We start from the raw sequence: 22,528 nt of genomic DNA, 5'->3' as shown, positions 1-22,528 counted from the left end.
GAAAAACAAGAGCAGTGCAGATGCAGGTTAATGCTTACAGGCTGCTGCGTCTTTTATGTTGTTATTGCTGTCATTGATTCCTCTTTGTATTTCATCCAGCCACAGAAGCGCCGATTCATCCTGAGATTCCTGGGAAAAGGACCATAAAAAGCCATGAAAAAAACTGAATAAGAGTTATCTCAATATACTGATACAGCTCCTAAATACAAACTCTGCTTTGCAAAGCCCTTGAACACTAAGAAGGATTTGACTGTTTAAAATCATCAGTGAAACTCATTCATATTCTATGTACTGAATTGAAAAAGATCCTGTTCAGATACAAAGCTCTGAAAGCTTAAATGTCTAGAAGAAGAGGAGAATTTGCTGATACTGCTGGCATAGAATTCATTCTACTAAAGATCAGTAAAAATTGAAACATTTTTATTTCCATGATATGAAGGCAAAATTAATAGTCACATAATATCACACACTATCAGACAGCACTGTGACAGTGGGAGAGAAATTGGAAGTTGACTGCAGGAAGCTGGCTTTCTTTCAAAATCCCTTATTTTGAGAGGATCCTTGTGGATATCTAAATAAATGTTACACTAGAAAACTGAACGGAATTAGAAAATAACAAAGAAAACTGACATAGAAAGACAGGTCAAGTTTGGTAATGATGCCTTAGCTCATGCAAACATTTCAGTAATTAAGCAGCAGAATAGATACCGCTCTTCTTTCAGGCCTAAAGTGCATGGCATTAAACCCAAGTTAAAACAGAAAGTGTAAATAGGGTGGGCTCAACATCCCCACTAACCAGCCCTGTTTCCTAGGTTCACTGGTGACACCAGCACGTCAGCAGATAAAACAGGGTTAAAGTAATATTTAACATCTAATCCAGTAGGCGGGTGGGAAATATGTGCTAAAGAGGAAATAGGAGTGCCAAGCCTATAATAGACTAATGATGAGTGAAGCTGGAATGTATCAATTGAGAGAGATCTAGGATAATATACACACAAATATTTCAGGAAAAAACAAACAAACAAACAAAACACACACACACAAAAAGCTAGGGACAGATTCAAACCAGAACAGTGTAGAAAAAGAAGCACCTCTGCAATGAGTATCCCTGGTTAAGCACTGAACCTCTGCCCGAAGATCTAATAAATCTGATATCCACAGTAATTACAAAGAGAAAACAGGGTAAAAACCCTTAAAGACATGCTCTTCAGCTTGCATGATACATGCAAGCAAGGTAGCAGAATACATAAATAACATGAAGGGGTCAGACACCACCGGACAGTGGACACATACTGCTTATTTTTCTACCACGCGAGAGTTAGAATTAGCACTTGTGAAAACGTTTAACAAATTCCCAGACTGCCACTGAATTTTGAGAAAAACATTGAGAAACTGGAAAGAATTCCTCATCTGGTGTCCAGCTTTTACATGTTAAATACAAGAACAGACACAAATAAATACTGCTCTGGAGCTAAGCACAGTTTATGCTGAGCCTCACAACTAGACTGGAAGCCAGACCAAGACTTGGGCTAATTTTGCTTGCTGAAACAAGCTCTTGTTTCCTTCAGTTTGGCATTGAAGGGAAAAAAAGAAAAAAAGAAAAAAAAGAAAAAAAGAAAAGGGAAAATAGGAAAAAAGGAAAAAAAAAAAAAAAAGAAAAAGGGAAAAAAACCCCCCAAAACAAACCAACAATGGGCCAGGCAGAGAAAAAGGAAGGGATCAACAAAACAGCAAATGAAAAGAGGGAAAAGGTTTTAGAGGCTGCAGTCTGTGGAGGGGTGGAAACTGTCTGAGGGGAGGCAGTAGGTGGATTGAAGGAAACAGACAATGGGAGGCAAAAGGCAAAGCAGAAAACAGTTTTCCTAAGGCATGTTTGTGTGTGTGGCTTCTTTCCATCTTCGCCTTTTTCTAAACTGAGATCACTACTCTCTTCTGCACGCCCAGCCTCTTCCCTGGAGAAGGATACAGAGTTCAACCACGTGACATTTTGGTCTCTGAATGAGACCCTTGAGGATTTACTAAAGACACCTCTTGATTTTTCTGGAAAACATCTTTTTACTCCAGAAATCTGTATGTACAAATTTCAGCAGAACTCTGAATATCAGCTTCAGGCTTGTGGTAAATTAGGAGTTAAATTGCTGCTGTAAAGCAATTTTATCTCTGTGTTGAGCTGTGGCTGAAACTGAGTCATGTGTGCATACTTGGAAACGTCACACCCTCTTGCTGTAGTAGACAAAGAACAAATTAGCTCCTTACCATAAACCTCATGCTTACAGGATGCTTCTGGAGGACAGATCAATCACTCTTTAGTCCCTTACAGAGGGGAAAAGCCCCCACAATAACATCCTTTGAGATGATCTAGCACAGCACCGTCGTTCAGCTGGCTGGATTTCACACACTACAATGAAGATACTGTTCTTCGCTGGACTGCTCTCTCTTACCACCAGTCTTTGCACTACAGGTGAGTCCTCCTTTCGGGATCTATTCCGTGTTTTAGTCAGTAACATGGACTTTTTGATAATGCTTGTTGTTCTACCAGCTGCGAACTTGAAATGAGTTGTGCATGCATGTACCAACCACAGAAAGCTGCTCCAGGAATGTCTCCTTGTAAGCAGATTTTTATTCTTTCGTTTCAGCAACACCTTGCCTCTGCCAGTCCTTTTCTATAAAGAATTTGATTTAAGGGAACTTTCTGCACAGACTGAAGACATGAGTTTTGTCTAGTATTTTTGTAACAATATGATAATTTTAAACCTGTAGTGTCTTGTTCCACAACTTCACAGATGGTGTTATTAGAAGGAAATGCTCAGATGACTATTGTGATAAAAATAACTAAAGGAAACGATCAAATAATAAACGCTTTATTTTCCTTTCTAGAATTAAAATTGTTTTCAAACCAAGCTCAATTTGAAAAGCTCGTATACATAAATATATATATATGTATACATACACAATATACATATATACGTGTATTTATACCTATATATATCTATATAATGATATATATGTATATGTGTGTGTATATATACGTATATCTACACATGTGCCAGCACCTGAAGGTACATGTATTACTTTTAATGAGTGGTTCAAACTAGTTTTCTGGAGTAACCACCAAAAAAACGACTAAAAATTATGCAGTCTAATAATTATTATTTAAAAACTTTCTCCGTAAATCTGCCAGTGAACGTTAATAAAACTGTTTTCCTATTTTATTAAAATATGGAAAGGTAAAAGATTTGCATCCATATTTTAGATTGCTTCTGAATTCCAGTTTCATGGTGCATGCTTTAGGCTTTACAGTAAGTATTTTTGCATTAAATGCAGCTTAGAAAATTTAAGTGACACAAATACTTACACAATTGTTTACTGTGCAAAATCTATTTTATAACACATGGCTTTAAAAAACATTTTGAACACATTTGTGCTTCATGTGGAAATGCCGATGTCTCTACAAACTTCTCCACTGAAGAATGAGGAACACGTGTTAATAAAAGAGCATTATTGTTCCTGCCCACATGCTGACAATATTTACCAACTGAAAATTTTCCTGCTGCTTGAAAAGTTTTATTCACTTCCCAGTAAATTACACCTACTACCTGCCCAACCATTTGTTTTCAGTTCTCAAGACACTGCCTTTGCGCAGGTACAAGGAGCTGAAAAAGATCTGGTTTGCTTTAGTCAGAAGTTGAAGAATAACAATTTTACATGTGAGACCGAAAAAACCAAGGGTAATTTCAGTTTTTTTAATTTGAAAGTTTCAGTCTGTGTTAGACTAGATGGTGCTTTTTGCATCTTTTGCAGACGTGCATTTCATATGTGAAGTGACAAGGACAGTAATGGTGTTTGATCAAGCCTAAATAAAGACTGTTTTTATGATGAATGGCCAACATTACTACTACTGAGAAAAACCCTCTGCTGGCCAAAAGCATTACAGAAGTGTCTGATATTTTTCACCAAAGATTACTGAAAACACTCCACATGCAGAAAGATCAGCTAACACTACATTAATGATGAATTTTCAGGATTTGGTGTGAAATGACAGATCAGGAGTGTTTACCGTACATTTGAACACCCAAAGCAGAGGAGAATGTCCCCAGATCTTTTAAACTGATACTGCTTTTCACAAAGAGAGGTTATTTTTCTCTGTTCCTGAAAGTGAGTTACATTGTTAATACAGTAGTTTGTCCTTTTTAACACGTTTAACTTTGCTTTATTTCTAAGCTTCAGAATTTTCACGGAATGGCTCTGCAATTAAAACAGTGTCTCTTATCAAAACTTTCCGCGGAATTTCCGCGAGAGACTACGATTACATCCCCCCTTACGCTATAGAAGGGGAGACAACAACCGTCCGTATCAGAGAAAACAAATGCACTCCAAAAAGGTCAAACGACTCCACGTTAACAGAAGTGAGCAACGCCACGTTGGAGTACCTGACCGGCTCTCTGAGCACCAAGCTGATACCCGCCGTCTACCTCAGCGCCGTTTTGTTGGGTGTACCATCTAACGCCATCATTTTGTGGATGCTCCTCTTCAGGATCCGCTCCGTGTGCACCGCCGTCCTCTACACAAACCTGGCCGCTTCGGACCTGCTCTTCTGCATCATGCTGCCCTTCAAAATAGCCTACCACATCAACGGGAACAACTGGATATTCGGGGAGACCATGTGCCGGGCGGCCACGGCGGTGTTTTACGGCAACATGTACTGCTCCATTCTGCTGCTGACGTGCATCAGCGTCAGCCGCTACGTGGCCATCGTCCACCCCTTCACCTACAAGAGCCTCCCGAAGCGCGCCTACGCCATCGCGGCCTGCGCTGCCGTCTGGGCCGTCGTCTTCCTCTACATGCTCCCGCTCGCCATCATGCAGCAGAGCTACTACGTGAAGCAGCTGGGCATCTACACCTGCCACGACGTGCACAGCGCCTGTGAGGCCGTGTCCTCCTTCCAGTTCTACTACTACGTGTCCTTAGCCGTGTTCGGGTCCTTAATGCCGCTCGCGACTATCGTGTTCTGCTACGTGTCGATTATACGAACGCTCAAGACCCACGAGTGGTTCTGGTATGTTAAAGTCAGCCTTCTGATTCTTACCATCTTTGCTATTTGCTTTGTGCCAAGCAATGTTATCCTTATTATCCATCATGTCAACTATTACTATCACAACACAGATGGGCTGTATTCTTTTTATCTAATTGCTTTATGTCTTAGCAGCCTAAACAGTTGTCTTGATCCTTTCCTTTATTTTCTAATGTCAAAAATTAGAAGCCAATCCAACATTTATCTAACAATGGTCAAAATATCCAGGGAAAAATGAATTTATTTCTATTACTGGAATTATGATTTGGTATCACATTAACAGAGACAGCAACAAATCTCAGGTGCAACATTCATACTTCAAGTAAAATGTGTTAGAAAACACAACCTCAGTTAAATTTACTTCCTCCCACACAAGGAATGTCTCCAAAAACAAACATCTCCAGCTCTATAACTTTATTACATGTTTTGCAACGCCTGTGTACCTAGATTCAGGGAAGTAGCTCTGCACCTCCATTTCTTTCTGAGATCACTTTCTGGCCATGGAGAAGCTGCCAGAGTATCAGTCACCACAGCCTCTAAATACCAGAAGAGGAGTCAGCATCCAAACAGCACTTCTAGGGCAATTCGTGACACTTCAAATTAGCTCTCAGCTAACAATCACTGCAGGAACAGTGATACAAAACCAAGTTTTTGCCCTGGTGTAATGGGAACAAGTAAAAGCACTTTCTACACGCCTGGGAGCAGTCAAGAGCAAATAGTGCCCTGGATGTTGGAAATACAAAGTCCCCACAGGTTCACAGAACAGAAAATCTACAGCTGTGGGTACAGAACCTGGCTCTTCCAAGGCTACCTCTCCTGTGAGGCTGCTTAACCGGCTCTGCTCTGGAGACTTGTTCTTCCACTTCGTCTGCGCCTGCTCTTCCCCAGCCCACAGGGACTGCTGGGAGCTAGCCCTTATCAGCGTGCATCCAGGCATGTATTACTCTTGCTTGGTAAGCAAAATGGGGAAGCTATTTTGTAGTATTCTCTATTTCCACATCCTCACAGGAAATACCTACAGTGTTACAAATACTGCAGCGACTAGTTACCATTGACACTTCGTAGAACAATGGGTCAACTTTTACCTTTACAGAAACTCAAAGCCTACACGTATACTAAGTTCCGAGAAAATGAGCTCGTGGTTGTCATTTGAATTTGTAACTGAAGCATTTAAAGTGGGGATAAAAATGTTTTATGTTGTTTTAATAATAGTATTGTAAAAAAACCTTTACTTAAATAAAATAAGTTGCGCTGGAAAATGCCTCAAGGGAATTTGCAGCCTGGTGGGGCTCCCCTTTTTCCACTTCTTCTTAATTTAAGTTAGTTTTCATCCTTCAACATGCACAAGAACAAATTTTAAAGATTACTCTAAAATAATTCAAATATTACAGAACTACTGAAAATTTAAACAAGGTGAACCTAACTAAAACCTCTGTACCTATCAGACAAAAAACCCAATGACCAAACAATAATTTGGTCCATCTGTTTAACTTTCCACAATACAATCCCTTAACACAGGGTTTCTCTTCACTGGGAGACCTGAGTACATTTGGGTTGAAAAGGGTTTCAGAACTGTTAAAAGCCATGGTTTAAGATTTACAGGACAAAATTAAGTTCCAGGTTTGCATTTTCAGTTTCAAGCAAGGAAGAAATAGGTCAGATCTGAGATAAAGACCTGTAATGGGTTCTGGCAGATTTGGGTGCAGACTCCCCCAAATCACCACAGCAATGGAGAAATGGCAGAAAGCTGCTAAGAATAAGGGAGCAGGTTTGACATATATGTTTTTCCAGATGTTGGGGCAGGAAGTTTGTAGGCAGATATATCTAATCCTTGTAAATGAAATGCTTCCTTTTACCACAACTCACTCTTAAAACATGCTAAACACAAATTAAGACAGATCTGCTTTATAAACACGGATCAGAAAAAGTGGAAAATAGGCAGACTTTAGAAACTGCACTACCTACAATTGTGGATTGTTTGGATTTTTTTTTTTTAAGGAAATGTCAGGCTAAATCATATTTTTGTCTAAAGAATGGTCATATCTCTGACTGATCACTGTAAAGAATAAGTATGGATCTGAGCGTTTCTTTTGGGAGCACTATGTCTTGTTCACTTCTGAAACAGGACCAACACTACTTTGTTGCTAGTAGACTACTACTAGAGAAGGTGCTCTAAGTAGTTGTCAAAAGACTGCAAAACCAAAATAGCTCCAAAGTAAAAGGCCAGCAGAAGTCTCTAGGAGCACTGAAAACATTAGACTGAGAAGACTTCAAAGAGACTGCACAATTTTTATCCCAGAATTTGGAAACACTCTTTTGTTTCCTATGAGCATATTCACACCAGGACAGGAGCAGGCACCAGGTTTGCATCTGGGGAGCACTGGGGCAGCTGGCTGCAATCAGCCAGGCTAGGACTGCTGTGTGCAGCCACCTGTGGCTGTAGGTCACTGCCTTGGGGACATCCTGGCTCCCTGTGCATGCACAGGGCGTGTCCTGGGCCAGCACTGGGCAGACAGCACCCGCACTGGGCACAGAAACTGACCCCGGCCCATCCAGAACAGGTGAGGTCAGAAAGCACAAAACCCTCCCCAGCATACACAGCGAGGGAGAAGGCTTTTCAACACTGAGGGCTCTGTGAAACCAGCCCTTACCTGGGAACCCTGGTGAGAAACTGACTTGAGCGAACACCTCTCAAAAGTTCTGACAGCAGCTTACAGAAACACATGGTTTCACAGGAGGTACCCTAGGTGAGGTGACACAAATGCTGGAAGATATTTTACAAGCCAAAGTTTGCAGACTCTCCCCAGCTCACCATGTTACCTTAGGGACACGCTGTGTGAATTCTAATTGTGTTTTCCAGACACTGGACATTTTAAGTGCTGTGCTGGTAGCTTTAGCTAACCCTGTGTCCAGTCACATCCTGCAAGCTGCTAGGCTGATCTTTGTTTATGCTTCCCTGAGCTGGAATGCTGTAATGCTAACCAGGCCACTGCTTTTGGGGAAGCAGATAGCAACATCCTGCTGAGATAGGTTTAAACTGAAGACACGTACAAGACCATCAGCTTGTTATTGCGTGATAAAGCAGTAAAAGTAATATATACAAAACTCCACTATAATAAAACAACATGAGGGAAGGAGACTCCTCAAAGTACTTCCCTGAGATTTGTTAAATAACATCATGATTGTGACTTCTTTCCGGCAAAAACCTCACTTTCCATCCATACTGTAGCTATCTGCCTGACACAGTCCTGTAACTGTATCCTTACACAAATTCATAATTATGTGAGTAATGCTGCTGCCCATATTTTATAATAGCTGCAGCAACCTAGTAGAATTAAAACAAGTGATATTACAGCAGTAGCAAGACATAGCAGAAAACGCCTTAATTTTAATACTTTGGGAATTAATCCACTTTGCCAGTCAGGATAAGTTATAGTGCAATATTAGTCAGCACCAATTTGTTGTGACTGGCTTATTTACAGCCTCACTGGGCAAACTTAATATAAACATTGAGGGACTGGGACAGGGAGACAGAAGCAAGTTAAAAGAATTGGCATTTCACTTCTCACAGAGAACAAAGGTAAAAATTCTAACCTTGCATTTCTGTGCTTTGGCGTGATGCAGAACATCCTGATAATGCCTTGCATTTGCTGGTCTCACATCTTGCAGCTTGGCTGTGGGCAATAGCAGGGCTTCTAGAGTTTTCTCAGGATTTCCTTGGTCAACTGCTTCATTGATGTGTCCAATTGCAATGATTCCTACGGAGCAGAAAAGTTATTAAAGATGCACTTACCAAAGAGAGTTGCAGCTTTTCCAGTACCACGTACAAACAAAGCAGTAACATGAAGAACAGAAAAATCACGAAACAAGAAGCAGAGGCAGCAACAGCAGCTGATTTTAAATTACTTTTGTTCTTATACTCATTTGAAGCTATTATTCTATACAACTTTATTTCCTATCACAATTATTTCTGTATCTGGATAAAACTCTTCCTAAAAATCAAAACTATCCTTAACAAAAAAGGGAAAACAGATTTTCCTATCTTCTGGGAAGAAGCGCCTACATGAAGCTTAAGAAAAAGTTGGGTATCACATATTTCTGTGCTTAACATATTGGCTCACAGTACTGAAAGTTTTATTTTTAAGTGATTTCAGACCACATTACTTTAAACCCTGATTTGGACAGATACATCTATACTGCACGCCCAGCTACAGCATTACATAGCAACTTAGCCTCTCTTCTTGTAATTTCACTGTAAATAACCAATCTGAAATGGTGACCAGTGGCACTCAGTACTTCAGTCAGGAAGTAAGGCCCAGTGTATTTAATAAAACCTTAACTCATTTTCTTCAGTCTGGGCCCATCAGTTTCAAATCAATTTCCTCCTGCCCCCTAAACAGTATTGAAATGTTCTGCCTGTGGTCCTAAAAGCCACCCCAGAAAGGCATCAGTCAAGGCTTCACTCAATCACCTGTGAGGGATGACATCCCTGCTCCTCATCCCACAGCAAGTGTCCCTATACCCACCACAACCCACCTGGTGAGGTCACAGATCCAGGTCATCCTAAGGCTTGGGGAATGAGCAGTTTTTCCAAGGTGGTCCAAAAGAGGGACTATGCAGACATGGGACTTGCTTATGGAAAGAGAGACCTCCCTTCTTCCTCTTCTCTCTGCCCATCTGCCATCTCTAAGCATTCCCAAGCACAGGTCAGTGCCACTGAGAGCAAGAGCAGCTATATTGGTACTGAAGACTTTCACTGCTGCTGCAAGGTCTGTTCCAGCTCCTACTAAGTGCAGAGGTTCAGCCAAAAAAGTGGCTCTGCCAGTCAAATAAACTGCTCAGCACCCCGCCTTACCAGAGGGCACACATGGCAAGCAAGCTGTGAGGATCCATGGCAACCACTGGACTAGATCTAGGAAGCACTAATGCAGCCAGTTTTAGAAATTCTGCAATATAAAATTTTCTTGCCAGTATGAAACATGCAGCATGCACGGCACTAATGGCAGTACAGGAAGGGCACGAGCAGCCTGTGTCTTCCTGAGGCTCTCAAAGTCTACTGAGACTGCCTCTGAAATGGCAGGCACCAATGAGCTGCCTCTCATTTCCTTGCTCCAGCAAATTTGGCATGACTTGATAGCCTCAAATTTCTACATGCGGTGGAAGAATTTGATGCTTTAGCTTTTCTGAAGCCCAAATGACCGGCTATCGCGTTTAATATAACACTACCCTCCTATGGCAATACAGTTACGTTCGGCTTCAAAAATAAACTCTAAATCCATTTATGTGAGAACATGTGGGCATAAAAAGCTGCTTTCAGACAGGAAATCAAGTTACCCAAAAGGAGAGCAGGGCAGATATTTGCACTGCCTAACTTCTTACTGACTCCCTTGTGAAAAACAGTCACTTGGAATCGATGACATATTAAACCACACTTTTCAATGGAACACTGCTTGCAATTTCCTCCCCTATCTCTCAGGATGTTCTTTGCTTACAACTGCAAAATCCCTAAAGTGAGACCATCCAGGGCTGGAAGACACTGCCGAGCACGCAGAACCACAGCATTTTTAACACTGCAGAAGGCAGGCTCCCTATGATAACCCTTCATCCGTCTGAAACAAACTGGAATGTTTCAAGAACATTTGAAGATCACCAGGCTTTCAAAAATTTTAAATGCTCTTCTCTTTTCAAGGGTGCCTGAATGAGGCCACTCAGTTCACAGATTTACATACCAAGGACCCGACTATGACCTCTGCGGGCAATGTGGAGGCAGAATTACTTACTTTCATTTTCTTCTTGAATTTGCATATTAACCATGTCAATGCAGTTCTGGATATCATTCCAGCTTAAATAATCTTGGCCTTGAGATGAAGCCTCTGACTTAATAGACAATAGTGTATCAGCATAACTATAAGAAGATATAAAATACATAAATGTATTTCATGTATAGGATAAAGTGCCATAAAGAATTAGTCAGATGTATCATCCATCATTTAGTGACTAGTATTTTTTCCATTGACTGAACTTCAGACAAACTTATCTTCTGCCAGAGATTATACAGTCATGCAAGCTGCCTGTTCCACACATGCTTTTCAGGATCTGAAGAAATGACCCCGTAATTCAGAGAACTTTTCTTGGCTATTTGGCACGATGGCAATACATACACATATATACAACTTCCTAAATGATAAATGTGGGGAAAATTTGGGGAAAAAATATGGTCAGCTTCTTGCTTTAGGAGACTATTGTTGTCTTCTTGACACTAATTCAAAGACCAGAATTTCAGTCAGTAGTATCAGGTAGCAGCATCTCCTGCTACCTCCGTGAGGAAGATGATGAGCCATGGGTAAGGGACTAAAAAATAAAAAAATATAAAATTATGCCACTCTTTCCACAACTCAAGATCCTCCAAGCATGGGCTCTGTATCCTGTGTCTACTCTTCCTAGAAGGCTCACAGGTCAGATGAGCTGGAAACCTTCACAGTAGTGCAAATTCATGTGTACATAAATTAAATAATTTTCATATTCCTGAATCAAGCATAGAACTGCTACAATATGTCATATATGTCTTCTATTTCCATCAGAAGCCTGAGGAATGAATGGCTGGCAGGGAAAAAAAAAATAAAAATAAGAGAGATTCATAATTTCCTAATCTGATTTGTCTTTCCAGCATCTAGCAGCCTGTGTTTAAGCTAGAGCTGGAGACTGTGTATCACTTCAATATATGCAAACAAGGCTACACTCCCTTAATTTATCTGCTCTACTTTAAAATCTTATGTATTACTGAGAAATTAGTTCTACTATGTGTTTTGTAAGGTGACAGCTTTTTTAAAAAAAATTAAACTTTGTATTTTATCAGGTCCAATATTTTTTCTATTAAATTCTCAAAAATCCACAAACAACTAGAGCTATTAGGAGCTAGTAACTGATTCTATTAACCTTCTCCACAACATGCACAGTTTTTGGAGACCTATGACATATTTGCCCTAAATTCTCTCTTCCAGAGAACACATTCCCAACAAGTCCATATCTTCTGATAGAAAGCCAATGAACAGCATCATCTCCCTCAGTGAAGTTCTTCTAGCTCTACTGTATCTCCTCTGGTATTGTTCAACTCAAAGCTTCCTGCGATATTCAACATATGGTTGGCAGCACAGGTTAACATAATGGCATAATAAAATTTTATTTAGTTTTTGGGTCCAACTACTTCCTGCTGTTTCATCTGCACTGACTGACAGTGTAGTCTATAGATTGGGTCAGTAACATCACCAGAAATGCTGCACTTGGGACACTTTGGGGCCATTTCTGCATGATTTGTAATGTTGCTTCTCCACCTCACATTAGTGGAGGCAAAGTAGCAGATAGAAGTTTTGCTCCATTTTATGTCATCATTTCTCTCTGACCAAAACACCGGCCTCTTATTCCTAATCTGACTGCCTTTCTTTGGGCTTTGAGACACCCAGCAAGGGCCACTCTCACACTCATGTCCCCTGGCAACCTAGTGAAGATCTTCAGCGGTCCCTTTTGTCTGCCAATGCCCTCCAGAAGCCCACGGAGGCTTCCACCACCTCTGTGCCAGGGGACAGGAACTGCTCTGCATTCCTATGCTCTCCCTTGCACGCTGAGGGCACAGGTCTCTCGTGTTGCCCGATCCTTTTTTATTGATGGACAAAAGAGCAACTGCAGTAGCAGCACGTCTGTGGCGAGTCAGGCAGGTGACAGGGCAAGCAGCTGGCAGCCAAGCAGAGGTTATAATGTAATACTGAACGTACGTGGACACCACAGCGCTGCATTCACTCTTCTAGCAAGCGAAAAAAGGGCTTGGCCATGGCTCAAGAGATCTCCTGGACCTTGAGGCATTAAACACTCTCTCATTCCAAAGATCATCCTTCAGAATTACAGAGTGGTTAGCGATTAACAGTTTCCAGCTACGGTTGTTTCTCGTTTTAGTGTCTGCAAAAATTCTTGTCAGATCTTCATGTTTGTTTTCTGAGGATATTTTCCCTGCAACTCACACATCTACGGCCTTCAAAGCTGTGTGACTGCTAATATTTAGATACAACTAGTACAGCAATTGTCACACTCTCCCTTATTAATTTAAAACACAGATGTTTATCTTGCAGCTCTTTTAACTTCACGGCCACAACACAGGACAGCCCACCCCCACCAAAAAAGCCTACTTATTTTTTTCAGAAGTTGCCAAGTCTCATCCAGACAAGACAAAATGAACCTTTACCGTTGTAAGTTTTCCTCTTCCAGATTATTGAAGCCAATGCATGGGTCTCTGAGATGATTTTTTATCATTAGGATGTCCTTGTTTTCCAAGGTCTGGTTTAGCAACACAACAGCTGACAACATTTCTACTGCAATAGACAGTTCATCATGTGCCAGGTAGTTCTGTAGGACAATAATGTACTGCAGTCAGGAAGCTAAATAAGCAGTGTAACAAACTTGAGTTACACACTCTAGACACCATCAAGGAGATGGGCTTGATTTAAGAACCCTGGAAAGTTTGCTAGTCACAGGCATGCCAGACTGACACAACAGTGGTAGTGGAGCTTAGTGGGTTTTTATGTCCCATCCAGTCTGCCTTTCCTTCTTTTGCCCCAGAGTCTCATCTCTCCTGGTCCTACTCATAACAGGGGATTACTTTTCTACACAATACATAAACCAGAGTTAGTCCTCATTAAGAGCATGCAACAATTAAAAAAAGTCAGTTGATTTGTTGCAACACGAGAGCTCAGCCATACTGAAGTGTGGCGAGGAAAAAAAAAAAAAAAAAACACCTCTGCAATTAAATATTGCCTTTCCAACCAAAATGATTCATGCAATAGGTAACACCATGGCAAGAGAATTACGTCCGATTTTACACAACAACATGCTATGTTTGTGCTCCTCCACGGTCTGACTGCACATCAACGAGCAGGCTGTAAGCTTTTCACTCTTACCACAGCATTCTGTTGTTGGAGGTTGAACAGCTCAGTCTGATAGACAGCAGCAGCAAATGAGTGAACAACAGGCAGCTGTGCCTCGGGTTTCATCAGCGCAACCAGTGTTTTACTAGGGTCGCAGTTACGGATTGCTGTATTGATATTGTCAACCGCTATAAGTTCTAAAGAACAGCAGGGAAAAAAAGCTCATTAATTTTCATATGCTGTTTGCCCTTCATGCCATGTAGATGACAATTAAGTTATTACACAAAGAGTACAATTCGCCGTCATAAGAGAAAAAGGCATTTTTGTGAAAAGACGTGACTGCTGAATGTTGCAAGAAAACCAGTCTCTGTTCAAAGGCAATGAGCAAATAATTGACTGGAGGACTTTAAAACTTCTGGACTTTTAGAAATGAGGTGCTTATTGCACCTCTAACACAAAAAAAGGAGCTGACCCCACCCTAGCGCAGAGAAAGATCTAACTCCTCCTGGGTGTGCTTGCAGCAGGTACTGCTGTGTGTGTCAGCTCCAGCACCTCGGTCTTGCTTCACCCCAAATGCTTTCTTCCTTGTGCACCACGTTTCCCCTTTCACCTCCTTCTTTGGCAGGATCTAACTGAGCTAGCTAAAACAGGCCAGTACCTGAAGTACCAACAACACTATTACTGTCTATTAAAGGAGGCCTGGTGGAAATCAGCCAAATGTATTAGAGGTGTAGGATTTTCTGCCAGAAATCTAGTAGCTGAACTGATGGAAAACCACATGCTATGGCTTCTAGAACTTCCTCTGCATGCCAACGCCTGTTTGTTTTTCTGCCGGTGTGAAAAAAATCAGTCCTTAAAGGCACTGCCATCTAGAAATGAATCCCTTTGCTACAGCTCAGATTTTAATTTAAACAGACCACAACAGAGGGATATGAGGGTATGAGCATAAACCTTTTCAGTACCTGAACAACTTGCCTGCTTTGCTTTTTGCTGGACTGACTTTGTCAGGGGTATGAAGCCCAGCAGAAAAATGCTGAAAAACACTTCCCACTTGGGCAGCTGCAGAAGCATTACAACATCCCTCAGCTTAGTCACTGCCACCATAATTGCACACCTGGAGGAGCCATCTCTGAAGAAACCCAGGCCAGGACACGCCCAGGAACACACTGTACAAGGAACCACTCTGGTCTGGCAGAAAGGGAAGCAACCTTGAAGGTTAGAGCACATATTGCCAATTTAAGAATAGCAATTATGCAAATGCCTTTTCCATCAATAAGCCCTACTCTTCAACATTATCATGTGGCTTTTCTCTGTACTGGTACCCAGGGAACATTTTTAATTACCACTGGCTGCCTAAATCTGAGGCAAGACTACTTCACAGAAGACACCATCCACAGTTCACCTATACGGCAACGCTGAGAGTTTATTATGCACCACAGAGTCTTTGAAAACCTTTTAGCCAGGCCCACCTAAAAAACCCTCTCACCTCTCATATGATTTTCTCTGAAGCATAGTGATATGCCCTATTGGCTATTCCTAAAGTTAGAAACCAGGAAAGGCTCTCACAGCTACAGCATGCATGCATGCTTTTTTAAAGAAAAAAGAAAAGAGGAAAGGAGTCAAGGTCCACAAATGGACTAGACTAATTCTGCAGCCAATAACCAAGCTACTGACTTCTAGTTTTGAAACCCAGCAGGCAATTGCAAAACATATTTTACGTTGCTCACAGTCCGACAACAAAAACCACTGTTTTGGTTTTTTCTTCCTTTCAAGCCAAACGTAAGAACTAAGTTACTCTCCAGATTGCTGTTAAGGCTTTTTCACCCATCACATTTTTCTCTTCCTTTCCTTTATGAAGAGATAACTCTTTCAGAGAAAAGTACTGCTCGCCACAGCTAACTAATCTGAAACAGGCTATTATTTAAGGGATAAAGTCAAATTTATTTTCTGACTAAAGCTGACCTCACAGGATAGCCTTTAGGGCACATTACAAAAGCAATCAGCCTGGATTTCAAAGCATTGAACACAGTACCAGAGACAAAATAGCCATGCCCAGATGCAGTATGAAATGACAGCAGATCAACCAAAGGTTAACTTCCTAGCAAAGAAGTTTCCAGTCAAAAGCAGCAACACATGCACTGCAAATTTAGATCCCCTTTAACTATATTTTTTTATGAACTATTACTTGTGTCGTGTGGCATTCTTAACAGACTAGGTTAGATTCAGATAATGTCTGTCTAAAAGTGAGAATAAATTTTTTCTGCAATGTGGTTGCAAAATATTCCCCCATCTTATCTCTGCAAGTATGGTCATTGCTCCCGAGTGAGCATTAATACTGCACTGATAAACATTTGCTCAAGCCATCAAGCCATGCATTGCTTCCACTTTTTTGCCACTGTGCTTGCCAGTGGCTCAAATCAGTTAGCTCAATAAGAGCAGGTCCAATGCAGCACAGATTGGTGACTTGGCAATTGTGACACTGAGAAGAAACGTTATGAGAATAAAATGCAACACATATGGTTTCAGTTTAAGAAACCTTGTTTATGCGCAAGAAATGGTGGACTCAGTTAACTCAACACAATTAAACGGGGATGGTAAAAAGTATTAAAACAGTTACTCACTAAGCTTGTGAGCCTCAGCTTCCACATTGGCAACACTAACTTCTTTCTGTATTTCACTTTTGTCGAGCATATTTGGAATGCCTGCTATCTAACAGATCAGAAAAACAAGGTTTAATTATGCTTTTGTTTGATGGGAGATAAGGGGTAAAGTCTGGTGATGGTACACTGGGATTTGACTGTACTATCACCTGTGCCTCAAATACAAGGCCCAGTAAACACAACATCAATCTTTTCCTGTGATTTTCATTGCACTTAAAATAATAGATTTTCTCCTTAAAACCCAATTGGCACTTTAATATTAATGATTCAATATTACTTTTATTTGTACTCAAGTTATAACTCATTTGGGAAACAAAATATTTGGGGCTGCATGTTATGTCTTAAATTTTCTTGTATCTTCTTAAATACAAGAATATCATGCTCTTTAGAGCAAATGCAGCTCTTTAGTGTTGACTAGTAGAATAACTATTCTCAAATCTTCATAAAACTTTCCATAAATGATGCTGAGATGCAGAGTAAAGGCAATTTCTCTCTGGATTAAAACCAGCTGAAAAAGTGCGAACTGACACGTAGTACCTGTTCAATTCAATTACCTGCATTTTCTGCTCTTTAGCATCACACAATTGCAATAGATACCATGAGGAATTTTGCGGCAGGACTTCAAGCAGGCTCAGAGCAGGACGGTTCAAACCTGCCATCAGTGCCCCTTCATCTTGCCAATCAATAGCCTCATTCACTTGGACTAAAGCTACGTGAACTGAAATGAAAACAACGCCTATAAACAGCAAATACGGCTTTCGTGGGGGGGGAAAAAAAAAAAAAAAAAAAAAGTCCACTGCTGTCAACATCTCACTTTTTATAAAAGCCGGCTAGGGTGGCAATCTTTGTCTAGCAGAGAATTACCTCTTTCATGTCCAGTCCTACAAAGGGAGTCTCTGGCTCTGTGTGAGCCTGTGTGGAAGCAGTTCAACCACAGCTAAACAAAAGCTTATGAATGAATTTTGGGTCTATATAGAAGAGGGGGTCAAAATTTACAGTATTCTGCACACAAAAAAAGAACATAAAGAAACAGAGCAGGCAGTAAATGATTTGATTCTGAACTGAGGAATCCTTACAGCAAAAAAACACAAACAGAAATTAGCACCCCTCCCCAACCCCCGCAAAGATTAGTAGAGAAGGAGCAGCATGACAAAAACAGTTGTAGACAGATATTAGCCACTTGTGCATATTTTTCAAGTTTCCACAGAAATATTTTGTTTGTTCAGGTGGACTCAAGTTGTGTTCAGCTGGAATCTGGGAGATCACGTATTGTGTGCACACTTCCACGAGGATCCAGAATAGCTTACTGTTTATTTTATTGATATTGCCTTGAATCTCAGCTTGTGTCAGCAACTCCTCATAGACATCTCTCTCTTCTTCAGAAATTGTGCCATTCTAAGAAAACAAAATGGTTGCTAGTTCACACAAAATGGTTTGCAGAGAGAAAAACTATTAGCCAAAGTCATTAAAGCTGCATCAGCTGAAGCATTTACTGAATGTATTTGTAAAGCAATTTGTTGACTAAGTGAACTGAGGAAATTAGCACTTTGTCAAAGAGACCATTAGCTCTCATGTAAAAGGACACAGCAAATAATTTCACATTAAATATCTGTGGCACTGTTATACTATATACTCAGAGAAGGGTACTATTGTGTTTACAATTTTCTAAGCAGTAAATTCATTTTTTCTAAAGCAATTAATGGAAGAAAACTAGTCTTTTTTACTATTTAGTCTTCTGGTATTTTAGTGCTATTTAGTCTTCAGGTACTTTAGTCTTTAATCTTTTACCTTTGGGCAAAGTTAAGCTGCATCATAGTCATAGTAATCATATTCTTATAAAACTGGCTTTTAGCTTATTCAATTACCATTATTTCTCTTTGTTACCTTAAAAGTGGGGGTTTATTCCTAATTTTACTAATTTTAAAAATTAATTTAATTTTTAAAACTGTAATGCTACAGCATGACAAGAAACACAAAGAAACACATGTACTAGGAGTACAAATAAAACACCACTACCTTGAGTCTTGCATTTGATTCTTTCTTCCTTTTAGCATCAAAGAGTTCATTCTGATAGTCCTGTGCCAGTTCCTCGTCCACGTTGAGCAACATTGCATTTGGGTTCCTCAGAGTCACGATGGTTTGCTCGGCTATTCCCTTCTCAACAGCCTCGTTGATTGCTATTACAGCTGCATGCACTAAAATTGAAAGCACAGCCCCAAACTTCAGGAAGCAAAAAAAAAAAAGTCAAAGCTGCCACTGCTCCTTCTGATTTACTTGAAAGGAGCGTTGAATTTATGTTCAATAATTTACAGATTTGAACATTCAACTCCATGTTTCCTCTAGACTGCAGAACTTGGTGTTTACTCAAAGGTGGCACACCACTGTCTGTTCCATGTTCACCCTTCCCCCAAACAAGGGGCTGTGGTTTGGATTTGTGCTGAACTCAGGGTTGATAATACAGAGATGGTTTTGTCACTGCTGAGCAAGGCTTGCACAGAGCCAAGGCCTTTTCTGCTTTTGGTACTGCCACACTGGGGAGGGGACTGGGGGTGCCTGGGAGGAGACACAGCCAGGACAGGTGACCCCAGCTGACCAAAGGGATATTCCAGACCATGTGGCACCAAGCTCAGTGTATAAAGTGGGGGAAAGAAGCAGGAAAGGGGGGAACATTTGTGGTGATGTCATTTGTCTTCCCAAGTAACCATTTTGCATGATGGGGCTCTCCTGGAGATGGCTGAACACCTGCCTGCCCATGGGAAGCACTGAATTAATTCCTTGGTTTGTTTTCCTTGTGCGCACAGCCTTTGCTTTCCCTATTAAACTGGCCCTTTCTCAACCCATGAATTCTCCAGCTTTCACCCTTCTGATCTTGCTTGGGGTGTGAGTGAGGGGCTGTGTGGGGCTTGGCTGCTGGCTGGGGTTAAACCCTGACACCGTTAATATTTTACTGACAGAAAATATAACATGAGTTAATGAATGAGTTAAAATTAATTTTATCATTCAACTCCTGTTTTATTTAGAAGGTAATTACATGTAGGAATTGAAAGTATTTTTGGTAGTTTTGACCCTAAAGCTGTGTGTTTGTGTCCATATAAAAGTACTGTCTAAACCGAGTGTATCTGAGAGATGCTGCACAAGAATAAGGAAATTGAAGCTCCATTAAACTTGTCCTCTGGAAAAACACATTTAAGACCCCCCCCCCGGCAGGATGAAGCCCTGCACATCACATTTAAGCCTCCCTGAGATGGTTCTTTGCACATGAGGGTCTCTATGTACCCCTAGGCACATGAGACACACTGACGTAATGGTCCCTCTTCCTGTCACCTGCAAAGCCACAAGACAGCAGACTTCAGAGGCCAAAAGCACCCAGCAGGTTTGCAGGGTCCTCAAAATGTTACTACACGGGAAAAAGGGAAAGGAGTGCCATAGGACTCGCTGCAGCCCTTGGTCACCCTTAAGTGTTAAGACTTTCCTTTGTGAAAAAAACAACTTCACCTACTAAACAGATGGCTGACTCCAGGAATTTAAAGGTCACAAAAGCTCATGTTTTTTCACACAGTAAATTTGCATGAGTGTACAAATTCAATACCACTTATAGCTGAATTAGGTGCAGGGTAGCAGGTAACACAGGCCTCCCAGTTACTCCCTGCATACATTTGGCCCTAAGATCAGTCTAGATGAAGGACTTGCACTAGAGCTGCACGTCATCTGGACCTTCATGCCACAGAGACCCCAATGGCTGTCTGGTGGCACATTAATCTCAAATATTCTACAGACTTTACTATACAATATGCAAAATTCCTGATAAATTTGTATCTGGATCATGTCCCATGGAGGAACATTGCAACTCCCCATTTATCATCATAGCAGCTTGCCTAGGATTTACTTTCATGCCACCAAGGATATGTATGAAGGGAACACACAATGACCATCTTTCCTCACTTTGTCAATACCTACTTCCTACTTTGCTCTGCATGGTTCTGCTAAAGTGGTGAAAACCGTGCAATAAAAAGAGGTTATTTGGATTAAGTTTAACTGACAGCCTAAATATCTAAGTTTGAAAGACTTCAGCTTCTCTCAGTTTATGAAAGAAAGCAAACATCCCTCAGATTTGAGGTTTCAGGGGGGAAAAAAAAAAAAGGAGTGTACAAATTTAGAGAAGTCAGACAAAAGATCCTATCACTCAACATTCAGCAGGGGCAAAGGAAGGATGAAGTGAAGCTTAAGTGAAGCTCAGAGATGACAGCCACTGGAACTTGCATAGCTGTTGGTGGATAATCCTTTGCCTAGCACTGAGTTCATGCCAGAAAGTTGTTCTAAAATTGTTTCACTCTAGGTCAGCACAATGCAGCTGGGCAGTACAAGCAGCTAGCATGGTGGAGGAGATTCAAGCAGAGAAGGACACTGGTTTCATTTGTCATAAACTTTGTGAAAAGACAAAGTTCACGTTGAACAGGAGGTAAAGGTTTTTCGTTGAGAGGGCAGCAAGTCACTGAAACAGGCTCCCCAGGGAAATGGTCACAGCACCAAACCTGTCAGAATTTAAGGAGCATCTGCACAGTGCTGTTAACTACATGGTTTAGTTTTAGGTAATACTGTGAGGATCAGGAACTTGGACACAATTGTCCATATTCCCACTTGGGGCATTCTGTGGTTCTGTGTACATCCATATCCACTCCAACAGACTGAGAAAACTGTCCTTAGACATTTATATGATCCCAACATCCTCACATGACAGAACACACAGGAATGATGTTTTCTCTTCCACAGATGTGTAAGAGGCCTCACTAACCTAAATGGAATAGGCAAAAAGCAGTCAAAAGATAAGTTCAAGGTTAGGAGAGAATCAAACGGATATTGGTAGATGTGAACCCACCTACCAAGAGAAACTGTGAGACTGGACTTGAAAGAGCAGGCTGGAAGAATGGAGAGGTTTCCCTGCAGAATAAGCTCTCTGTGAAAGCACTTCAACTGATTTTTTCCATGCTGATTTATACTATTGCTGGCAGCAGGGTAGGAGTCATCAGCAGTTGTCTCACTTTCATATCTCCTTTCTACATACTCCACTTAGGAAGAAGGATGGTAGACCCCTTCCTTTGGCAGGATCTCCATTATCCAACCTCGCTAGAGTGTGAGGGTTCCCATAGCAGATGTTTCCTGTCGTGAGGCAGAGCATGTAATCTACAGCACAATCCTTGCTCAGAGGGACAGAACCAGCACCAGGAAACCCTGCTTTTCTAAGAATGAAAACACTTCAGAAGTTATAGGAAGCCCTGCACAGTATAATAAGGTTTTCAGTGAAGGATGTTTGAGCCCTTTCATCTTCAGGGGAGGAAGCTCCCTGAAAAAGTGCTTGGTAGTCACTAAATATCTAAAAAAGCTGCTAAAAATCTCCTGCCACTTCAAAAGGCAGCATTTTAAGAGCTAGCTTTGGTGAGGATGCACATTTTAAGCAGGTTTCAAAATATATAACGCAGACAATGAGAGCGAACATCAAGCGTGTTTTACGTTAGGCTCTGAAAATTTCAGCACACTAAGCAATATCATGAATCAGCTTGCCACTTTGCAAGGCTGAATAAAGTAACAAAGACAACTCTTCTTTTCTTCAGTTTACCCTTCTGAAAAGACTAGAATCTTAACTAGAGCTCAAGTGTTGATTTAAGTGGACACACTTGATTTCATATAACTTAAAATCAAGCAGTTTTTTTTTTTTTTTGGTAATATACTGCTTCATTTCACAAAAAAAAAAAAAGAAAAAGAAGGAAAAAAAAAGTGTTATAGAGAAAAACACTCACACTTACACACAAACAGGCATGTGCAGCAAAAAAAAAAAAAAACCCCAAAAACATTTAATTTTCTTTTTGAATGGAAGTTTTTCAAGATAG

At 40.9% G+C, this 22,528-nt stretch overlaps 2 protein-coding genes across 8 annotated transcripts in view; one reads left to right on the top strand and one right to left on the bottom strand.

The window, feature by feature from the left end:
- IQGAP2 (IQ motif containing GTPase activating protein 2) overlaps window positions 1–22,528 on the bottom strand; it is a 126,950-nt gene that overhangs the window by 28,914 nt on the left and 75,508 nt on the right. For 2 of the 7 annotated variants that reach the window (XM_040089651.1, XM_040089653.2), the window contains exons 8-16: window positions 18,657–18,838; window positions 17,951–18,038; window positions 17,198–17,361; window positions 16,605–16,692; window positions 14,017–14,180; window positions 13,305–13,465; window positions 10,852–10,976; window positions 8,666–8,829; window positions 39–129 (exon numbers count right to left, since the gene is read on the bottom strand). In XM_040089651.1, coding sequence (XP_039945585.1) covers window positions 39–129; window positions 8,666–8,829; window positions 10,852–10,976; window positions 13,305–13,465; window positions 14,017–14,180; window positions 16,605–16,692; window positions 17,198–17,361; window positions 17,951–18,038; window positions 18,657–18,838 — 1,227 coding nt within the window. The remainder of the gene's footprint in view (window positions 1–38; window positions 130–8,665; window positions 8,830–10,851; window positions 10,977–13,304; window positions 13,466–14,016; window positions 14,181–16,604; window positions 16,693–17,197; window positions 17,362–17,950; window positions 18,039–18,656; window positions 18,839–22,528) is intronic. The other 5 variants (XM_040089652.2, XM_040089655.2, XM_040089654.2 and 2 more) reach the window with 5 other exon arrangements.
- On the top strand, window positions 2,060–6,316 carry F2RL2 (coagulation factor II thrombin receptor like 2). The gene is made up of 2 exons (XM_040089659.2): window positions 2,060–2,461; window positions 4,222–6,316. The coding sequence occupies exons 1-2, from the start codon at window positions 2,404–2,406 to the stop codon at window positions 5,307–5,309; spliced, it is 1,146 nt and encodes a 381-aa protein (XP_039945593.1). The 5' UTR covers window positions 2,060–2,403; the 3' UTR covers window positions 5,310–6,316.

The sequence above is a fragment of the Hirundo rustica genome, chromosome Z (genome assembly GCF_015227805.2).
Source record: "Hirundo rustica isolate bHirRus1 chromosome Z, bHirRus1.pri.v3, whole genome shotgun sequence".
NCBI lineage: Eukaryota > Metazoa > Chordata > Aves > Passeriformes > Hirundinidae > Hirundo > Hirundo rustica.
Note: the sequence above shows the minus strand (reverse complement) of the source record. Positions and strands in the feature narration are given on the sequence as shown.

Bases quoted from the DNA above. Each gene is read 5' to 3' on its own strand.
- F2RL2 (XM_040089659.2), top strand. From the start codon at position 2,404: ATGAAGATACTGTTCTTCGCTGGACTGCTCTCTCTTACCACCAGTCTT. The intron at 2,462-4,221 runs GTGAGTCCTCCT...TTTATTTCTAAG, and splicing joins CACCAGTCTTTGCACTACAG to CTTCAGAATTTTCACGGAAT.